The sequence below is a fragment of the Rutidosis leptorrhynchoides genome, chromosome 4 (assembly GCF_046630445.1).
Source record: "Rutidosis leptorrhynchoides isolate AG116_Rl617_1_P2 chromosome 4, CSIRO_AGI_Rlap_v1, whole genome shotgun sequence".
In the NCBI taxonomy this organism is placed as follows: Eukaryota; Viridiplantae; Streptophyta; class Magnoliopsida; order Asterales; family Asteraceae; genus Rutidosis; species Rutidosis leptorrhynchoides.
The window spans coordinates 620,122,854-620,142,983 of record NC_092336.1 but is presented as its reverse complement, the minus strand read 5'-3'; the positions used below and the strand labels follow the sequence as shown (position 1 = coordinate 620,142,983).

The 20,130-nt window shown below is 32.8% G+C and overlaps 2 protein-coding genes across 3 annotated transcripts; one reads left to right on the top strand and one right to left on the bottom strand.

Annotated features, from left to right (window-relative positions):
* Positions 1–4,560: 4,560 nt before the first annotated feature.
* LOC139904121 (bifunctional dihydrofolate reductase-thymidylate synthase 1-like) lies at positions 4,561–9,448 on the top strand. The gene is made up of 11 exons (XM_071886050.1): positions 4,561–4,689; positions 5,749–6,196; positions 6,319–6,673; positions 6,790–6,834; positions 6,918–6,983; positions 7,386–7,447; positions 7,573–7,647; positions 7,727–7,892; positions 7,980–8,103; positions 8,204–8,310; positions 9,106–9,448. The coding sequence occupies exons 2-11, from the start codon at positions 5,769–5,771 to the stop codon at positions 9,214–9,216; spliced, it is 1,539 nt and encodes a 512-aa protein (XP_071742151.1). The 5' UTR covers positions 4,561–4,689; positions 5,749–5,768; the 3' UTR covers positions 9,217–9,448.
* Positions 9,136–15,519, bottom strand: LOC139904119 (WAT1-related protein At4g30420-like). 2 transcript variants are annotated; one of them, XM_071886048.1, is made up of 7 exons: positions 15,305–15,519; positions 15,062–15,130; positions 11,472–11,588; positions 11,134–11,374; positions 10,870–11,028; positions 10,612–10,763; positions 9,136–9,627 (listed from the first exon to the last, which is right to left on the bottom strand). In XM_071886048.1, the coding sequence occupies exons 1-7, from the start codon at positions 15,481–15,483 to the stop codon at positions 9,444–9,446; spliced, it is 1,101 nt and encodes a 366-aa protein (XP_071742149.1). In that variant the 5' UTR covers positions 15,484–15,519; the 3' UTR covers positions 9,136–9,443. The 2 variants fall into 2 exon arrangements, with proteins under 2 accessions (XP_071742149.1, XP_071742150.1); XM_071886049.1 differs by having other exon boundaries at positions 15,062–15,186; positions 15,305–15,390.
* Between the last annotated feature and the right edge of the window lie 4,611 nt (positions 15,520–20,130).

Sequence of the window (20,130 nt, the reverse complement as noted above, 5' to 3'; positions counted from 1 at the left end):
TGAAATAATGATAAATGATGAAACGAGTGTGATGATTAGATGAGGTTGGATAATGTTAGGATCATATTAATTAGGATGATGATTATGTTAAGAGTAAAATGATGAAGTTAATGATGATGATTATGTTATATGGTGAGCATGATGATGACGAGCTAGATGATGATTTAAATGATGATATTTGAAGATAAAAATGTTAAATGGGTTGTTTATAAGAAAGAAACGGATACATTAGGGATAAATAAATTTAAGTGGGGAATTGAATCATAAATGAAGTAACAGAGGCATGGTTAGGAGTATTATCGGGTTAGCGGGACGTCGCGGGTTCAATCCCGGACTTGGGCATTTTTTTTAAGGACTATTTCTTTGAGGTAGTTTACTTATAACTTATTATTATTATTATTATTATTATTATTATTATTATTATTATTATTATTATTATTATTATTATTATTATTATTATTATTATTATTATTATTATTATTATTATTATTATTATAATTAATATTATTATCATTAGTATTAAAATGATTAATAAAATTTTTGTTATTATTATTAACATTAGTATTAGTATTAATATTATTATCAATTTATTATAAATGTTATCATTAGTATTATTAATGACATTATTAGTATCATTATTATTAAAAATACCATTTTCATTTTTGTTATTAGTATTATCATTATTAATAAAGTTATATTATTATTAGTAGTAAAACAATATTTTCAAAACTATCATTATAATAAATAAATATTTTGTATATTAATTATACATATTACATATACTAGAATTATATTAATATTTCATATAACTATATATCAAAAATAATAACATTATTTACATATATACTTACATATAACAAACTAATGATATTTTATTTATATAACTAAATGTAAAGGTATTAATAATTTTAAATATATATACAAAATAAATATATATAACATATAATTTAAGATATAATAAAAGTATACGTTTTTAAATGGAATTTAGTATAAATTCTATATAACTACAAATATATAAATAATATATGTTAATAAATAAAATTACGTAATTTCCATTATATGTGTTAATAAATATATAACTGATATAGGTTCGTGAATCCGAGACCAACCCTACACTTGTTCAATGTCGTCATATGTATTTTTACTACAAAATACATCAGGTGAGTTCATTTGATTCCCTTTTACTCTTTACATTTTTGGGACTGAGAATACATGCGCTGTTTTTATAACTGTTTCCTAAATGCTTTTGAGATATATTTTTGAACTGAGAATACATGAACTGCTTTATTAAATGATTGACGAAATAGACACAAATATTCAAAACTACATTCTATGATAGAATTATTTGGATTCAGAGGTTCGATTTAGTAGTTAACGGAGAGATGATTTTGCATTGCGTACACATTAGCTCCCGTTTTAACTACCATCGGCGGGATGATTTTGCATTGCACGCACGTACTAGCCCCCGATGTATTGTATTGTATTATAGTCGACTTTGTAGTTGGTAACGGAGGGATGATTTTGCATTGCGTACGCATTAGCCCCCATTTCAGCTATCCTCGGAGGGATGATTTTGCATTGCGTACGCATTAGCCCCCGTTGTAAGAATTATATTGTATTAACTATCACGGTGAGATGATTTTGTCATTGCACTACGCATTAGCTACCGTTGGTGAGTTGTTTGAAAGGTTCCGGTGTTCTTCATATGAATGATTTTACAGCAGGAATAGACCTGCACAGATTGTTTTTCTAATTATGGGTATCTTGTGGTCTATTAAAATGATGAATTTTATTGTTTATGATAAACTAATGAACTCACCAACCTTTTGGTTGACACTTGAAAGCATGTTTATTCTCAGGTATGAAAGAAATCTTTCGCTGTGCATTTGCTCATATTAGAGACATTACTTGGAGTCATTCATGACATATTTTAAAAGACGTTGCATTCGAGTCGTCGAGTTCATCAAGATTATTATTAAGTCAATTAGAGTTTGATGTATTGTGAAATGGTATGCATACTGTCAACTTTCGATGAAAAGAAAGTTTGTCTTTTAAAAACGAATGCAATGTTTGTAAAATGTATCATATAGAGGTCAAATACCTCGCGATGTAATCAACTATAGTGAATCGTTTATAATGTATATGAACGGGGCATTTCATGACATCCCCGTCTGTTCCAGGTATAGAAACCCTAGCCTGAACTATAAAATAGACGTATGCTATTTGAGTTTAGTACACGTTGGATTGCGTGTATTGTACATGTTGGTTGCATGTATGTTAAAACATGGGTACTTATTATATATACGTTAAAGTTTAGTTACCAGAGTGCTCAATCTTATAGAATATTTTGATAAACGTTTCTGGATGAAACAACTGAAATCTTGTGATCCACCTTTATATACAGATTATGCGCAACATTAAAACTATGAATTCACCAACCTGTGTGTTGACACTTTTAAGCATGTTTATTCTCAGGTTCCTAGAAGTCTTCCGCTATTTGCTTATATGTGATACAAGCTATGTGCATGGAGTCATACATGCTTTATTCGAGAAAACATCGCATTCACAAAATCATCAACATGTACCTTATTTTGACTGCATTATCAACGGATGTAGTATTGTAAACTATTAATTACGGTGATTTCTATATGTAGAAATCATCAAACGTCAAAAACCTTGAAATTTGATATTCAATTATGGTGTGCCTTTTCAAAAGAATGCAATGTTTACAAAACGTATCATGTAGAGGTCAGTACCTCACTGTGAAATCGATGAATGATGTATTCGTCCAAAGGGATTTGGATGGATCGTCACATTTTTTAAGCATGGCCGATGCGTCGTTGCTAAAAAGTCATTCATAGGTAAAAAGTCGGAAAAAGTCGGTCAAAGTCAGTCAAATTCGGTCAATTTTTTTCTTTTTATAATAATATTGTTAATAATTGTTAATTGTTCATGTTTATTGTAAATATAGTTTATATTTTAAGATTCGATCTATATAATATTATATATATATATATATATATATATATATATATATATATATATAATAAAACTATTTTAAAAAGTCAACGTTAGTCAATGCCCGTTGCGTCACTGTTGCGTCCGACGCGTCATTTTTTAGGCATGACCGATGCGTCCCCGACTCGCGTATTTTACAACTTTGCCCCTTATCTCTTTGTATGTGGAGGCTGATCATTGTAAATTTCGCGATATATATCTATTCATCTTGCTTAAAAAAAAAATCAAATTCAGTTTAATTTTCTAACTAGTGAAATCACCCGTGAAATCACGGGTTTGTTTAAACGAAACAGTTTAATGATAGATATTAAGTGAACGTAAATGCTAAAGTTATTTAGTTTAATGACCCGTAGAACCACATAGTTCGACTAAGAAACTCGTCAAATGAACATTTCATCAAACACCTAAAATGCATATTTAACAATCCACGTTCAATCATAAGAGATAATATTGGTTGTCATTTTATTTTAAGAGTGTATATTAAAATATAAATGTAGAATTGGTTTCCTTCTGCCTAACTTTTATAAATAATTTAAAATAATTTAATTTTAATAATTAAAATAATTATTAATAAGATTTAATAATAATAATTAATTAATAAAATTAAATTTTAATTAAAAATTATTTAGATTAAGGACATCATCCACCATGCTTAGATTTTTTTCTTTCTTTTTGATTTTTTTTTCTTAACAAAGGAATTAGCCTAATAATGACATCATCATTTTAGCAATATAATCATGACCCGTAGAACCACATAGTTCGACTAAGAAACTCGTCAATTGAACATTTCATCAAACACCTAAAATGCATATTTAACAATCCACATCCAATCATAAGAGATAATATTGGTTGTCATTTTATTTTAAGAGTGTAAATTAAAATATAAATGTAGAATTGATTTCCTTCTGTCTAACTTTTATAAATAATTAATTAAAATAATTTACAATAATTTAATTTTAATAATTAAAATAATTATTAATAAGATTTAATAATAATAATTAATTAATAAGATTAAATTTTAATTAAAAATTATTTAGATTAATGACATCATCCACCATGCTTAGATTTTTTTTTTTTTTTTTGATTTTTTCTTAACAAATGAATTAGCCTAATAATGACATCATCATTTTAGCAATATAATAGAAACCATAGATAGATACATAGATACATAGATTACACGATTTAAAATGGATTATTGAACCTTCTGGAACGCGAAATCCCGACACCAAACGGAACGTAAAATGATTTTTTATTTTATACGGAGTATATTATTTTATTTATTTTATTTTATAAAAAGGGAATTGATTCTCACACATCAAGAATTGATCCATACACACTTTTTTGCACCAAATTTACATTTATATCCCTAAATTTATCTAGGAAATTGAATCTTCATAATTACAAAGTAAGGGTATAATAGAATGTTTGTGTGTATAGATCAATTCTTGGTGTGTGAGAATCATCTCCCCAAATAAAAAAGCTAGCTTTACTAATTTAAAAAAGAAAAGATTCAGCTGGCACTCCATTTTCTCATTCATTCCCTCCAAAATTAAACCCAATTCATCGCAAACCCTAATTTATGTTCTAAAATTCGTCAATCGACAATAGTCTTCTTGACAGTCTTCTGTACCTCGTTCGTCTCCTGAAGAAAGAAATCTACTTTTTCTGAAGGTATAATAACTTACTTCAATTTTCATTGCATGTTAATTTATTTAAAACACACCCTGTGTGATGAAGATGCTTTAGTTCAATGATATACCAATTTGATTCTCATAGAAAATTCTGAAGATACCGCCCTAATGTGAATGATATTTGATCTAATAGCACTGTATTAATGAAATGAATGTTTGTTATATTAAAAAAAACTCAATAAGACAATGACTATCAAATTTTCACATGTTGAAAAGAAGTTAAAATCTGCACTTGTAATTGGTTTGCGCCATGGGTAGTAATCATTTTCTATACCCATGTGGCAATAACTTATGGTAATTTGCACAAATGTGCCCTGATATTCACCTCTTTTTAGTCTAAATTTGTTGACTTATATGAGCCCTGAGATGACTTGACGATATGAGCCAACACTTACGAGCTGACTCATGATTCGTACAAGTCTAGCTTTTCATGTATATAAAACACGCTAACAGATAATAATATGAATACTGTGTTAAAGTTCTCGTAATATGATTATGAACTGAATTTGTAAATTTGAGACAGTGCTTTGATGTTGTTTTGATTGTCTTTCTGCTTTAAAGAACTAATAAGTTCCACGCAGGTCGACCTGAAGTATCACCTAGGTCGCCTTTAGCTTAGTGCGGGGGCAGCGGGGAGGGGGGTTTTATCGGCCATGCCCTCGGATTGGTACGGGTTTCCTCCAGGGCAGTAGTTGGGGGCAGGTTATCCAACTACGGGAGATGAACGCGTGGGTGGTTAAGTCCCTCTGGGTGATCCCAAACTGATGTCCAAAATAAGAACTAATAAGTTCACCTCGATTATATCGTATACAACTAATAGTAATAATAATTGCTAGTAATTCTCTTTATTCACTGTAGCTTTTGCCGTTCATTGAGATAACAGAACACTGTTATACAGGCTGACTGCATACTCAGTCAGTCAGATATGAATACAAATAGCAAGTTACGAACTTTTTCGATGTCATATCCCGTGCATCATATAAGAATCTGCATTATGATACTCTTAGTAGTCACTAACAGTTGTTTTTATGTCTCCCAGGCTACATTCATAATCTGTCAATGGCTAGTGAAACTTTTGTGGGCGTGTGCAATGACACTATCAACATTCCTACTGATCTTCAGAGGACTTATCAAGTTGTCGTTGCTGCTACACAAACTATGGGTATTGGCAAGAACGGGAAGTTGCCTTGGAATTTGCCTTCGGACCTCAAGTTTTTTAAGGACGTAACCTTGACTACATTTGATCCAACAAAGATGAATGCTGTTGTAATGGGAAGAAAAACATGGGAAAGCATACCACTATCGCGTCGACCTCTGACTGGTCGACTCAATGTTGTTTTAACACATTCCACGAGTTTTGAATTTACAACTACTGACACTGTTATAATGTGTGGGAGTTTCGACTCTGCTTTGGAAGTATTAGCATCATCTCCCTATTGTTTATCCATTGAACGGGTCTTTGTAATTGGTGGTGGCGAGATCCTAAGGTTTGTACATATAAGTGCTTTTATTTCATTTAATCTACTTAATTTGAGGTAACAAAATGTTGACCCATTTACATATGAATGGTTCGATTTGAACGGTTACTCAGCTACTAGCTTTATTGCAGGGAGTCGCTCAATGGTCCTCGCTGTGATGCTATCCATATTACTGAAATCGAAGCAGACATTGATTGTGATACTTTCATCCCGACTATAGATACTTTGAAATTTCAGCTATGGTACTCATCGTTCCCATTGGTAGAGAACGGAATTCGGTATTGTTTGACTACTTATGTCCGTTCGAGGATATCTGCAGTTGATTCCCCTATTAAACCTAAAAACCTGTACTCTTTCTTGCCCAAAACGATATTTGAGAAGCATGAGGAGTACCTTTATTTAAAGCTGGTGGACGACATTCTTTCTCATGGTGCGTTGAAGGGTGACCGCACCGGGACTGGTACCTTGTCAAAATTTGGTTGCCAGGTATTATCACAAACACCTTAATTTTCATAAAAAGGTTCAACGAACTTATACTTATGAATGGATGCTTCAGGTCATCTGTCCTATAAATGTAATCGTTTTATTTTAATTTATAACAGATGCGGTTCAATCTTCGGAGGTCTTTTCCGCTTCTTACAACCAAGGCATGTTCATTTCTCTATTTTATATTTGTAGCTATCAATTTCTACTCTTTATATGTAATAGATTTCCATTATTTATTCAACAGAAAGTGTTTTGGCGTGGAGTTGTAGAAGAACTTTTGTGGTTCATCAGCGGATCAACAAGTGCTAAGGTAGTTTTTTTTATTACTTGAACAATTAATGGATCTATTTCACTTGTCAACTAGAAATTAATTTATTCCAGAAATATATTATATTACGTTATAGAAGTAACACGCGTGGTACTCATCGTGCTTTATGCTATTTAGACAACTTCTACATCAGTTTGCTAATATGATGGTCAAAACTTGTGTATTTATGACCAAAAAAGCATTATTGATATATTTATCTTGTCTCTGCACGTTTGCTATGTCTCAATAAAGTTATAACTTGAATAATCGTTCTTTTGTGAAACCAGAAAGTACCATTCTTCACTCGTGAGTTCCAGACACCCATAATAGTGAAATTATAAAATTCTGCGTTTGTGTGTACAGATGTATGAATTTTATTTAAATCTTCACGTCTATGGTTATCAGGTCTTACAAGCTAAGGGCATTCATATATGGGATGGTAATGCGTCACGAAACTACCTAGACAGGCAAGTTCACATTTTTCTACTGTGTTTGCCATGAAACTATCTATCTATATATATATATATATATATATATATATATATATATATATATATATAAAAGTTTGTTGTGTATTGCATTCATACTACAGTATTGGCTTGGTGGATAGAGAAGAAGGTGACTTGGGACCGGTATACGGGTTTCAGTGGAGACACTTTGGTGCAAGGTTGGGGGTTGGAAATTATAATTAAATATCTTGAATAAAAAATGTAAATAAATACTTATGTTCATATTCTTGATTACAGGTACACTAACATGCATGCTGACTACTCTGGCCAGGGATTTGATCAATTGCTAGATGTTATTGACAAGATAAAAAACAATCCAGATGACCGTCGGATAATTCTTTCAGCATGGAACCCATCAGATCTCGATCAGATGGCACTTCCACCTTGTCATATGTTTGCACAGGTTTGCAAAAGGATGGTTTGATGTCTTTTTCAAGTTTTTATCTTTGTTAATTCCTAAGTAATACGTAGCTGAATACGTTCTCTGCAGTTTTATGTAAATCAAGGGGAGTTATCTTGCCAAATGTATCAGCGATCTGCAGATATGGGTCTTGGTGTTCCATTTAACATAGCATCGTATGCTTTATTGACATGCATGATCGCCCATGTTTGTGGTATGTACAGTTTAAATCCATTAACTCTAAACATGTTGTTATATTGAGTCTTTATTTATGTATGGATAAGGATTTGTTCTTACGTATATTTGTTGGCCAGATCTTGTTCCTGGTGATTTTGTCCATGTTCTTGGTGATGCTCATGTATATAGCACTCATGTCAGACCTCTGCAGGATCAGCTTCAGAAGCTGCCTAAACCTTTTCCAGTAAGCACAATTTATTGAACTGGGCAGATTGGGTAATGGGTTATAATGTGTTCGGGTAAAAATTGACCTTTTTTGTGCATAATATTTTCTTTTATTATTTTTCATCATTTACATTCTAATAACATGATCCATCAAGTTACCTGAGAGGACCCTAATCCACTAATAAATCTTACATTTTTTAGATCCTTTTTCATCGCTAAAGTAAATTCATTCATTTTTATAATTATAATAGTGTGTTTAAGACTTTCATAGTTCTAGAGTATAATGAAAACATGCTAAAAAAATGTTAGCATTTCCACTTAAACCCAATATTAGAGGTTAAATAACCAAGCACTTTGTTTAGTTCTCATTTGGATATATATTTTTTCCTTAACAAACCCAAAATATAAAAAGAGTCCAAATTAACCCAATTTCGTTCATTTTGCCATTTGGGCCAAGTTGATCATTACCATCACTAGATAGCCCAGTGGTTGGGACCTGAGTTCTTTGCAAAAGGTCCCAGGTTTGAATCCCGTCTAGGACGAATTTATAGTGATGGCCAGGGATGAGTTGGAACAGCCAGAGAGTAATCCTGCTGGGCAGCGTACATCTGAGTATGGGGCCTGATTACTCGCCCTCCCGGGTAGCCCGAACAGGGAAAACCTTCTGCATTTTTACCTTTTTTTGATCATTCACCTCTAGTGTCAAGTATTGCTATTCACTGCTTATGTACTGATTAGTATATTTTTCTGGTTTTATGTTTTTATGGGCGTGTTTAAAAAAAGACATGTAATTAGTTAATACCAAAATATGCAGATATTGAAGATCAATTCCGAGAAGAAGGATATAGATGCTTTTGTGTCTGATGATTTTAAACTTATAGGCTACGATCCTCACCAGAAAATAGAAATGAAAATGGCAGTATAGAGCTATTGTTATCTTCCGATTTGGTAAGCAAAAATATGAACGGTAGTCGTCCTTTGTGACCCTATGTAACATTGAGTTTTAATAGTGGTGTAAAATAGGCGGGTTAGGCTGGTTGGGTAGCATGTTAAGTTCTTTGTTGTCGAATAGCTTCAGTACTAATCGCTTATTCATGTATTGATGAACCTTAATCAATACTGGTGGATTTCATATTACAATCTGTTGATTTATTATTTAAGCAAAAGGCTATCTACCAAGTTAGATTGATCTTCATCCAGAATTTGGATGGTCTGGATTTGTTCATTTTGTAATACCGTTGTCTTCTCCTGTTTTTCTTTTAGCTCTTTGACATCTTCAGCTTTACCCCATAGTACAACATACAACCCAGTTATGATCGCAAATGCACCTATAATGCTGCAGTTTACCATAAAAAAACGAGGTTACATTAATTAATATTATTAATATATTTATATTAATTTACCACAACAAAAATATCTGCCAATATGTTAGGATGCAACTATAAATACTATTGATTTTTTAAAGTTTTTTTTTTTTTTTTTTTTTGTGTCAACTTTGACTGTAAATATTTTTATTTGTAGGATTCTTATAGTGATTTAACTAGTCCGGATCGGCCCGCGCGATGCGGCGGGAGCTTTCGGCTGGCGTATTCATATTTAACGCAGTTTTATTTACAGAAAGGAAAACGGACCATCTGTTATGCATCCTTGTTGGTGTCGTCGTCTTTAGTGTTTTTTAAAATCTGTCCGGTTCGAACGTAGTTAGTTTCGTTTTGTTGATAAAATTATTTCGAGCCTAATGGTGCCGGCGAAAAAATTTAATTTGCGGCGAGCAGGAAGATACGTGCTGTCGTTGTGTTTAGCGTTTTTTTTAAAAAGTGTCCGTTTCGAACGTAGTTAGTATCGTTTTGTTCATAAAATTATTTCGAGTCTGACGCTGCCCTCGAAAAAATTTAACACGTGCCGAGTGGGAAGATACATGTTGTCGTTGTGTTTAGCGTTTTTTTTAGAAGTGTCCATTTCGCGTGTAGTTAGTCCCGTTGGGTTCGTAAGATTTTTTCGAGTTGAACGGTGGTCTCTGAAAAATTTAACTCGCACCCAGCGAGAAAATAGGACCCGTTATAAATTCGGGTGGAATAAGTTTCTTATATTTTAATTAAATTATATATTTACACTTTTTACCCCTTAAAAAGTGTGAATTTGAGGGACCATTGTGGAAATATAGACAAATTTGATAGACCGTTTGTAATGTGAACGCAAATTCAAAACTACAAACAAATATAATTAAAACTACAACATTTTTCATCTCTTTTAGTATATAAAAGGTTAAGGTTAATAATTAATTAATTAATGTCTTATATAAAATAAATAAGTCACTTGCCTTCCGGTGTATATCTGTTCTTGGAGGAACATAGAAGCGAAAATGGTAACTATGACCGTTCCTATTGGATAGAATATTGCTGAAAACACGGGACCTTTCCTTTCAATGATCCATGATTGGAAAATTATACAAATTGCAGAGCCAAAAATACCCTGATCAAAAAACATGGCAGAATGAAGTTTTAACATATGCTTTTAGACACAAACGCAAACATTATAACAATCACAAACACGCAAAGTGTCTGAACAAATGTATTACCGCAAATAAACAAGATCCTAGTTGTAAATATGATTTAATCTTCCAAGCTTCTAAGTACGGATCTGTAAACAATCCAATAGTCACAGATTGCACCGTCCCTATAAAGCACATCCAAGCTGATAACGATAAGTGATCAGGGTACATTCTACTAACTGGTACCTGCAATATTTTGTTATAACAAATTACATTACCTCAATATAACCAAATCATAATATATTTTTTCTCCAACATATATATCAAAAAAATTGTGTGAAAATTAGATACCTGTAAAAGTAACCAAAATGACCAGCAACAACAACCACCAATGAGATATAAACAACCCAAAAGCCATTGATTATCACTTCCAATTGAACATATTGACCACAAGGAACTAGATGAAGGCAACTGTGCATTTAGAAGCTTGGGGCCTTTTATTAGTGTCATAATAACAGCGCCTGTCACGCACACAATCGTTCCTGCTATTTTCGCTAAAGTTCTTAAGCTTCGAATGTTTATTGGTTCTAGCCTAAAAGGAGTAACATATAAAAATTGTAAATTGTATTTTGTATATAATTTAATATCGATTCGATTCGTTTTTAGTAAAAATTAAAGGCAGTATATACCCAAGGATGGATGCTCCAATAAAGGTGATGGCAGGAATTAGATTATTCAAGACACTTGAAGCAGAAGATGTGGCAAAGAATATGCCTTCGTATTGCATCATTTGAGTCCCTATTAGTCTGCATCATTTCACTCCCCGTTAGCCTATATTTAAGGCATACAACATCAAACGTGCTTTAAAGCATTGTACTGTATAATACTCTAAAGTATGTACGATTAGTGATGTACGGATAACATGATGCCTAAATAATCAATGACCATTTCATCAGGACTGGCGTACTAAAAAAAATATCTAATCAATGGGATGCATTAAATAACCAGATTTATTGTTTCACATTTTGGTCCTAACAAATGTATATGTATTATGACCAATTATTTCAACTCATCCACATGTGTTTATATAAGCTTTCTAAGCAACATTAACTGGCAACTAAGGTTGTGTCCCTACCGACACACTTAAAATCTGAGATTTTGTCACAATGTCACTTGTCACCAATTTATAGATATTTCAAGAGCACTTTCTATATACACCATAGACACGAATTTGTCATAGGTGTTAGTAATGTCATTTCTCAAATGCAGAGAGAAATAGATGATATGTATTCAGGATTTTTTTTTTGAAATGGTAGTTTTTGAAAAAATGTTTACAAAACTAGAAATTTCGAAATATTTTTTACAAAACTAGTAAAACCGGAGTTTGAAACTCCGGTTTGCCACTTGTAATCCCAAACCGGCGTTTGAAAGTTCGGTTTGTGTCCATGTCAACCCAAACCGGAGTTTGAAACTCCGGTTTGCCTAGATGTATTTTTTTTTTAATTATGAAAAAAAAAAAACTGGGTACTCCACCCCGTTTCAAACTCAGGTGACATCTTTAGACAGTGTCCTTCACGACGGCAGAGAGGCGGTGTGGAGTTAACGACGAACAAGGAAGCGGCAGCGGAGTAGGGTGGATGGGGGCGGCGTAGGGTGGGCATCAGTAGCAGATAAGGAGGGAGCTGTGGGTATGATGTGAAAATGGAAGGTGGGTTCTAACTTTTAAGCATATAAGAGAGAAGCAGAGAGAGAAATTCATATTATTAGTTATATTTTGAATTACGAATTAAATTAAATGGAAGAAACATAATCATTAAACCTATTGAAAACTAGTGGGTGAAGAAAAATTGTGACAGAAGTTAAACTTTTTTGTGAAATTCAAGAAAAAATAAATTATTATAAAATAAAATTAAAAGAAGAGAGAGTTGTCTTTATAATCTAGCCAATCAAAGTGTTTGGATGAAATTAACTGTAGCTGGAGCTTATGGACTAGAGCTGGAGCTGGAGCTTGAGCTTATTTTTAAAGTTGGTAGCTGGAGCTTATTATTTTTTATAAGTGTTTGGTAAACTAGCTGGAGCTTATTTTCTAGTTCATAAGCTCTACTTTTTTTCGTAAGCTACTAGAAGTAGCTTATTTTTCTAGAGCTTATGATTTTCATAAGCTCTACTTTTTATGTCTGCCAAACAAAACTTATTATTTGGAGCTTATTAAAATCATAAGCTCAAGCTCCTATAAGCTTTCATAAGCTTCCATAAGCTCCTCTACCAAACACACCCTAAAACTAATAAAAGGCTGACTTTTGTGTAAATCGATACCCGAATAAAATGATGGTTTCACTAGGATGGTTTTTATAAGTACACAGTTTCTTTCAAATTTTCATAACTGGAAAAAAAAAAATGACACCTAAGCAAACCGGAGTTTCAAACTCCGGTTTGGGATGACATGGAAGCAAACCGAACTTTCAAACGCCGGTTTGAAATGACAAGTTGCAAACCCGAGTTTCAAACTCCGGTTTTACTAGTTTTGTAAAAATAAATTCGAAATTTCTAGTTTTGTAAACATCTTTCCAAAAACTACCATTTCAAAAGTATTAGCTTTAATAACTTGTACTTTGAGTTTATGTATTCAGCTTTAATAACTTGTATTTTGAGCTTATAATGTTGTATTTTAATTTTAATATATCAGTATAATGCATGTAAATTTAGTTATGAGTTAATTATTATAGTATGTGACGTCTACATGGCACTTAAGAGGGTTAGTTTTTTAACCACGATAGAGAATGATCTAGCGGTGAATATCAACTAGATTATTGTTGTTTAAAATGACAGATTCAGGGGTTTAAAAACTAAAAGTTTTTGGATATATATATTTTTTTAAATATATTTTGAAAACTGGGTTTGGAATCACTGACGGGATAGCGACCAGCAACCTGATCATTTTCCACGCACACACGTGTTTTCTGTCGGAAATTCGTACCGCATAACAAAGACCTGATTTATCAAATTTATATGAGCATGTGGGCATGTGAATATTATAGTTAATGGACAAATTGTTGTATGTTCGTTCTATCAACTTTATTTAAGTAATACGTTAAACTAAACCAATTCAAACTTTTGTTAGCATAAATGCATCATAAAATGTAAACTTCTTGTTTACAAACAACTCACACGGCCAACACTTATTAATTCACCACATGCCCACAAAGGGGGCTTGAACTCTCGACTTCTTTGGTTAAAAGATTCCTCAAATATTGATACGTTATAAACCTTTTCGTCGTAAAAATGAAAGGCTCATATTTAGCAATGTGAACAAACCTTATACTCCATAGTTATTTGTGTTTTTGCTCACCAATTCGTGTATCTAATCCCAACTCCCCTATTATACCTATATATCTAATAGACATACTTGAAGTGAATAGCACCCAAAAGGGTACTTCCGACTTTTCACTTTTTTTAAACATTTAAATTTTATTTCACCAACAAAAACCCAGCCTTCTTTCAAAAATTCAAATCGACCTCCCAAACAGGGGATAAAGTGTCAAATGACCATTTTCATAAAAATCTTAAATAAACTCCCCCAAATCTTCAATGGGTGATATCTTCTCGCTCGCAACGAGTTAAATTTTTCCCACACCATCGTTAAACTCGAAATAATTTTAGGAACACAATGTCACTAACTATATGCAAAACGGACGTTTTTTAAAAAACGCTAAATATTTGGAGTACTTTTCATACACGTTGATTTTGCGTTAAATTTTTAAAAGTACATATATTGTTAATTTAACATAACATTTAATCGTTAAACTCGAAATAATTTTAGGAACACAATGTCACTAACTATACGCAAAACGGACGCTTTTTAAAAAACGCTAAATATTTGGGGTACTTTTCCTACACGTTGATTTTGCGTTAAATTTTTAAAAGTCGACAATTCCATAGCGAAACACGGAGATGTACATATATTGTTAATTTAACATAACATTTAAATCTCTCACGAGCTATACATTTTAGTTCGACTCGAGTTGCGCTTCAACGACATCATCGTTAGCCACGAAATAATTTTACAAACTAAACTCAATAAAATACATTGAAAACCGAACCCCCGGCGCGAAGCGAGGGTTCGAAACCTAGTTACTACTATATCAGACTATAAAAGTACTGTATAAATAATATATATAGAGTCTAGTAATAATTAATATTAATAATTATATTTATAATAGTAGCAAAAATTCATGTACTAACAACATCTAAACATTAGACGAATATAAGATGTATTTACCCAATCAAAGCTGCAACGAAGATTAACGAAAAGCTCTTCCATCCCATTTTACATCTATGGGTGTTACTCCTACAATAGATTGACAAAAGTCATACAACCGAATCCCCGCGAAGTCGTTATTGAACCTTCAGGAATCAGGCACATATAATCATCCTTACCGAGTATAAAGAGACTATTTCCGTAAGGACATATGACTAAAAAAATTAGATACGGTTTGTATCTTGCGATCTTTTTGGAACATACCTTGAAAAGTAAGCAATAGGAACAATGAATATAGTTCCAAAAGCTTGTCTATAAACAACAAAAATCCTAGGACTCATGCCTTGCAAAAGAGCCGCTTTAACTAATAGTGATATTCCTGCATATATTGTTTGTAACACCAACATAACTAATACTGCCTTTGTGTTTTCTGTTCTCCCCATTGAACCTTAATTATTATTTTTGATTTGTTATTTGTTTAGTGCTGCACAGGTTAAAAACATGGTTGCTCCCAAAGGAACATTTAAATACAAGATTTCAAAACTGAGGGCTTGACACTTAGGTACTTAATATTTATGTTGTCACAACTTCAACCCTCTAACTTTTAATCTGAACCTGATCTTACCCCCACTCTATCTACGAACGTTGAACCGAAGTTTTGATGTGGTCCAGCGGTTGGTGGCCTGCCTCCTTAAGGGGAGATCAGGAGTTCGACCTCCGTTGGGCTACATATTAACCCACAATTTCATCCCTGCCATGAAATATCCACCAATGTTACCTTTCCCACATTGCATTGGGGGTGAAGAGGAGGGGGTTTTACTGTCCATGCCCCGTATGGGATTGGTGCGGATTTTCGTCTGGGCATGCAGTTGGGGGAGGGTGTAACTGTGTAGGAGATGAACGCGTGAGTGGTTAAGTACCTTAAAGTGAGCTGTCAAAAAAAAAAAAAAAAAAAAAAAAAAAAACGTTGAACCAACCAATTTGAACTTCCTTTTGTAAATATCTTCAGGTAAGTCAAATCATTCAACACACACTTTGACTTTTTTCGATTGCCAAGTATGCTTGCTTGACATATTTTAGGAAAACAAAAAAGTGTTACAGACAAATAAACATAAATATAAATATAAGTATTTCTAGAACTAATACAGGTTTTCAATACAAATACGTACCTACACTAATGTCTTTTAATAAGTTTTAAATCATAAGCTTAATATATTTGTTAGACAATAAAAAGCAGAGCTTATAAATCTCACAAACTCTTTACAACAGTTCGAACTTCACCCACGTTCATGCCCACGAAATCTAACTTGATCCACGCTCTACGCGACTTGCGGATTGGATACTACACTATCCACGCTCTATAGATTTGCTACCATGCAAACTGTGGTATTTGACTTTAGACCTGTTATCAGCATTAGTCGCACAACATGCCCGGTACTTTTGGTCAAGCATCAAGTCAACGAAAGGATTCCAGAGCCGCGGTTCAACGTCCAGTGGTAGTAGGGAACGAACGGTATCAGGATGATCTTTATAGACTTCTTCAAAATAAGCTTTCTGTTCACTTTTTGAGTTTTTCCATCTATCCCCCGACATCTTTTGAACAGTGGCTCAAACTTTATTTTCTTTATCCCTACCGTCTAGCCAACTATTAATGTTACTCTTTTCCGGACTAAATCCAGTCGTCCGGGAAAGTCGGTCAATGATTTTCAGAAAAAAGTGGGTCAGAGAAGCATATTTTTTGTCGTTTGGTAAATTATCCCGGACGACCAATATCGTCCGAAAAAGCCGTCATCCGAAATAAACGAATTTCTAGTAGTGTATGGGGCATAGTTTTTCGGGAAGCGTAGGTAAAAAGGTAATTAACCTTCCACTAAACTTCCTCAATCATATGCACATCTTATTAGGTTAATCCATCATTATGGCTGAAAACCCGTCTACAAAATACATGACATTATGCACATCATTATTAGTCAAATAAGTTTCAAGTACTTCACGAATCAAGTTTAAAAATAATAAGTTTCAACTTTCAGCTTCAAAAATAAATTTCAACTCAACACTTACTTTATGTATAAGCTCCAACTCTAATTGGTTTTGTCCAAATACACTTCTAATATAAATGAACTAGTAAAATGGGCCCGAGCGATGCCGCGGGACCTTTCGGGTTGTATATTCATAGTTAATGGAGCGTTATGTATTTACAGAAGTAAAAACGTTTTGCTACGGGTGTTTTTAAATAATGTAGTTAGTATCTAATGTACCTAATGGCTTTTTTAACGGCAGGAAGATCGTGTAAAAAAAAAAGGAAACAAAATTATCGATATGATGTAGTTAGTTTGGGGAGTTTATTATAGGTTATGGAACACAGATCTAAATACACGTAATTAGCGTTTTTTTAGAAGTGTCCGTGTCGCGTATAGTTAGTCTCGGTGTGTTCGTTACATATTTTTGAGTTGAACGGTGGGTTCGAAAAAAATTAACGCGAGCCGAGCGGGAAGATATGTCCCGTTGAGTATTGAATATAATCCAAGGTATTTGGCGTTTTTTTAGAAGTGTCCGTTTCGCGTATAGTTAGTCCCGGTGTGTTCGTTAGATTTTTTTGAGTTGAACGGTGGGTTCGAAAAAATTTAACGCGAGTCGAGCGGAAAGATATGTCCCGTTGAAAATATGGGTGAAGTTTAATTAAGATTTTTTGTTAAAATGTTGATTTTACATTTGATACCCCTGGTTTGAAGGTTGGGGTGTAACTTGTCACATTTTTTAGGGGGCGATTTGTAATTTTTCCCTTTTTTCCTTATTGTCGTTTTTGACGGAATTTGGGTGGGGGTGGGATAAAACGACTAAAAATCTTGTCTTGATTATATGGACAATGGACAATGCCATCTTACAATTTGAAAATGCCTCTATTCTACTTTTTCAATATATAGCCTTTCCATTTCACTATATATACTATCAAAAATAATATATTTTATTCTTTTGTTTCTCTAAACAAATTTACAAGTTTTTAACTTTAAAAACTCATCATACTCTTACATTTATCATCATTATATGAAATTACTTAGTTGTTAACTAACACTTCGTATACGTGTATACATCCCTCTCGTACATTAAAATAAAACCACTATTGAAATATATAAAAATAGTTACAATCGATAACAACCATTAGATCAGATTAATTACAACGAATGCCTGGCAAACGGGTTAGGTTAGGTCGGTTTGGGTAACGAGTCAAAATGGTTTTGGTTTGAAATGGGTCACAGGTCAAACGGGTCAATTTTTTAAACCGGTCAAAACGGGTCAGGTTGGGGGGTCGGTTTGAGTAACGGGCCGATACAGGTCACATGTCAATTTGGTCAAATGGGTCAAATGAGTTACATCGCTTTTTTTTTCTTTCTTTTTTTACATTTATTACATTATTTTAGTTAATATTATTTATTATATATACATAAGAAATACGAGTATTAATATACATAATAAATGATATAACCATAAATGTGAAATGTCCCGTTCTTATTGATTAAAAACGTTCCATATTAATTGATTTCGTTGCGAGGTTTTAACCTCTATATGAGACGTTTTTCAAAGACTGCATTCATTTTTAAAACAAACCATAACCTTTATTTCATAAATAAAGGTTTAAAAAGCTTTACGTAGATTATCAAATAATGATAATCTAAAATATCCTGTTTATACACGACCATTACATAATGGTTTACAATACAAATATGTTACATCGAAATCAGTTTCTTGAATGCAGTTTTTACACAATATCATACAAACATGGACTCCAAATCTTGTCCTTATTTTAGTATGCAACAGCGGAAGCTCTTAATATTCACCCGAGAATAAACATGCTTTAAACGTCAACAAAAATGTTGGTGAGTTATAGGTTTAACCTATATATATCAAATCGTAACAATAGACCACAAGATTTCATATTTCAATACACATCCCATACATAGAGATAAAAATCATTCATATGGTGAACACCTGGTAACCAACATTAACAAGATGCATATATAAGAATATCCCCATCATTCCGGGACACCCTTCGGATATGATATAAATTTCGAAGTACTAAAGCATCCGGTACTTTGGATGGGGTTTGTTAGGCCCAATAGATCTATCTTTAGGATTCGCGTCAATTAGGGTGTCTGTTCCCTAATTCTTAGATTACCAGACTTAATAAAAAGGGGCATATTCGATTTCGATAATTCAACCATAGAATGTAGTTTCACGTACTTGTGTCTATTTTGTAAATCATTTATAAAACCTGCATGTATTCTCATCCCAAAAATATTAGATTTTAAAAGTGGGACTATAACTCACTTTCACAGATTTTTACTTCGTCGAGAAGTAAGACTTGGCCACTGTTGATTCACGAACCTATAACAATATATACATATATATTAAAGTATGTTCAAAATATATTTACAACACTTTTAATATATTTTGATGTTTTAAGTTTATTAAGTCAGCTGTCCTCGTTAGTAACCTACAACTAGTTGTCCACAGTTAGATGTACAGAAATAAATCAATAAATATTATCTTGAATCAATCCACGACCCAGTGTATACGTATCTCAGTATTGATCACAACTCAAACTATATATATTTTGGAATCAACCTCAACCCTGTATAGCTAACTCCAACATTCACATATAGAGTGTCTATGGTTGTTCCGAAATATATATAGATGTGTCGACATGATAGGTCGAAACATTGTATACGTGTCTATGATATCTCAAGATTACATAATATACAATACAAGTTGATTAAGTTATGGTTGGAATAGATTTGTTACCAATTTTCACTTAGCTAAAATGAGAAAAATTATCCAATCTTGTTTTACCCATAACTTCTTCATTTTAAATCCGTTTTGAATGAATCAATTTGCTATGGTTTCATATTGAACTATATTTTATGAATCTAAACAGAAAAAGTATAGGTTTATAGTCGGAAAAATAAGTTACAAGTCGTTTTTGTAAAGGTAGTCATTTCAGTCGAAAGAACGACGTCTAGATGACCATTTTAGAAAACATACTTCCACTTTGAGTTTAATCATAATTTTTGGATATAGTTTCATGTTCATAA

What these genes read in the sequence shown, in the direction of transcription:
- LOC139904121 (XM_071886050.1), top strand. Translation starts at nt 5,769, where the DNA reads ATGGCTAGTGAAACTTTTGTGGGCGTGTGCAATGACACTATCAACATT. An exon ending in TTCCGCTTCTTACAACCAAG is followed by an intron (nt 6,835 to 6,917) that starts GCATGTTCATTT and finishes TTTATTCAACAG; the next exon opens with AAAGTGTTTTGGCGTGGAGT. An exon ending in TGGAGACACTTTGGTGCAAG is followed by an intron (nt 7,648 to 7,726) that starts GTTGGGGGTTGG and finishes TCTTGATTACAG; the next exon opens with GTACACTAACATGCATGCTG.
- LOC139904119 (XM_071886048.1), bottom strand. Translation starts at nt 15,483, where the DNA reads ATGGGGAGAACAGAAAACACAAAGGCAGTATTAGTTATGTTGGTGTTA. An exon ending in CATTTTGGTTACTTTTACAG is followed by an intron (nt 11,029 to 11,133) that starts GTATCTAATTTT and finishes AAAATATTGCAG; the next exon opens with GTACCAGTTAGTAGAATGTA. An exon ending in TAGGATCTTGTTTATTTGCG is followed by an intron (nt 10,764 to 10,869) that starts GTAATACATTTG and finishes TTTTTTGATCAG; the next exon opens with GGTATTTTTGGCTCTGCAAT.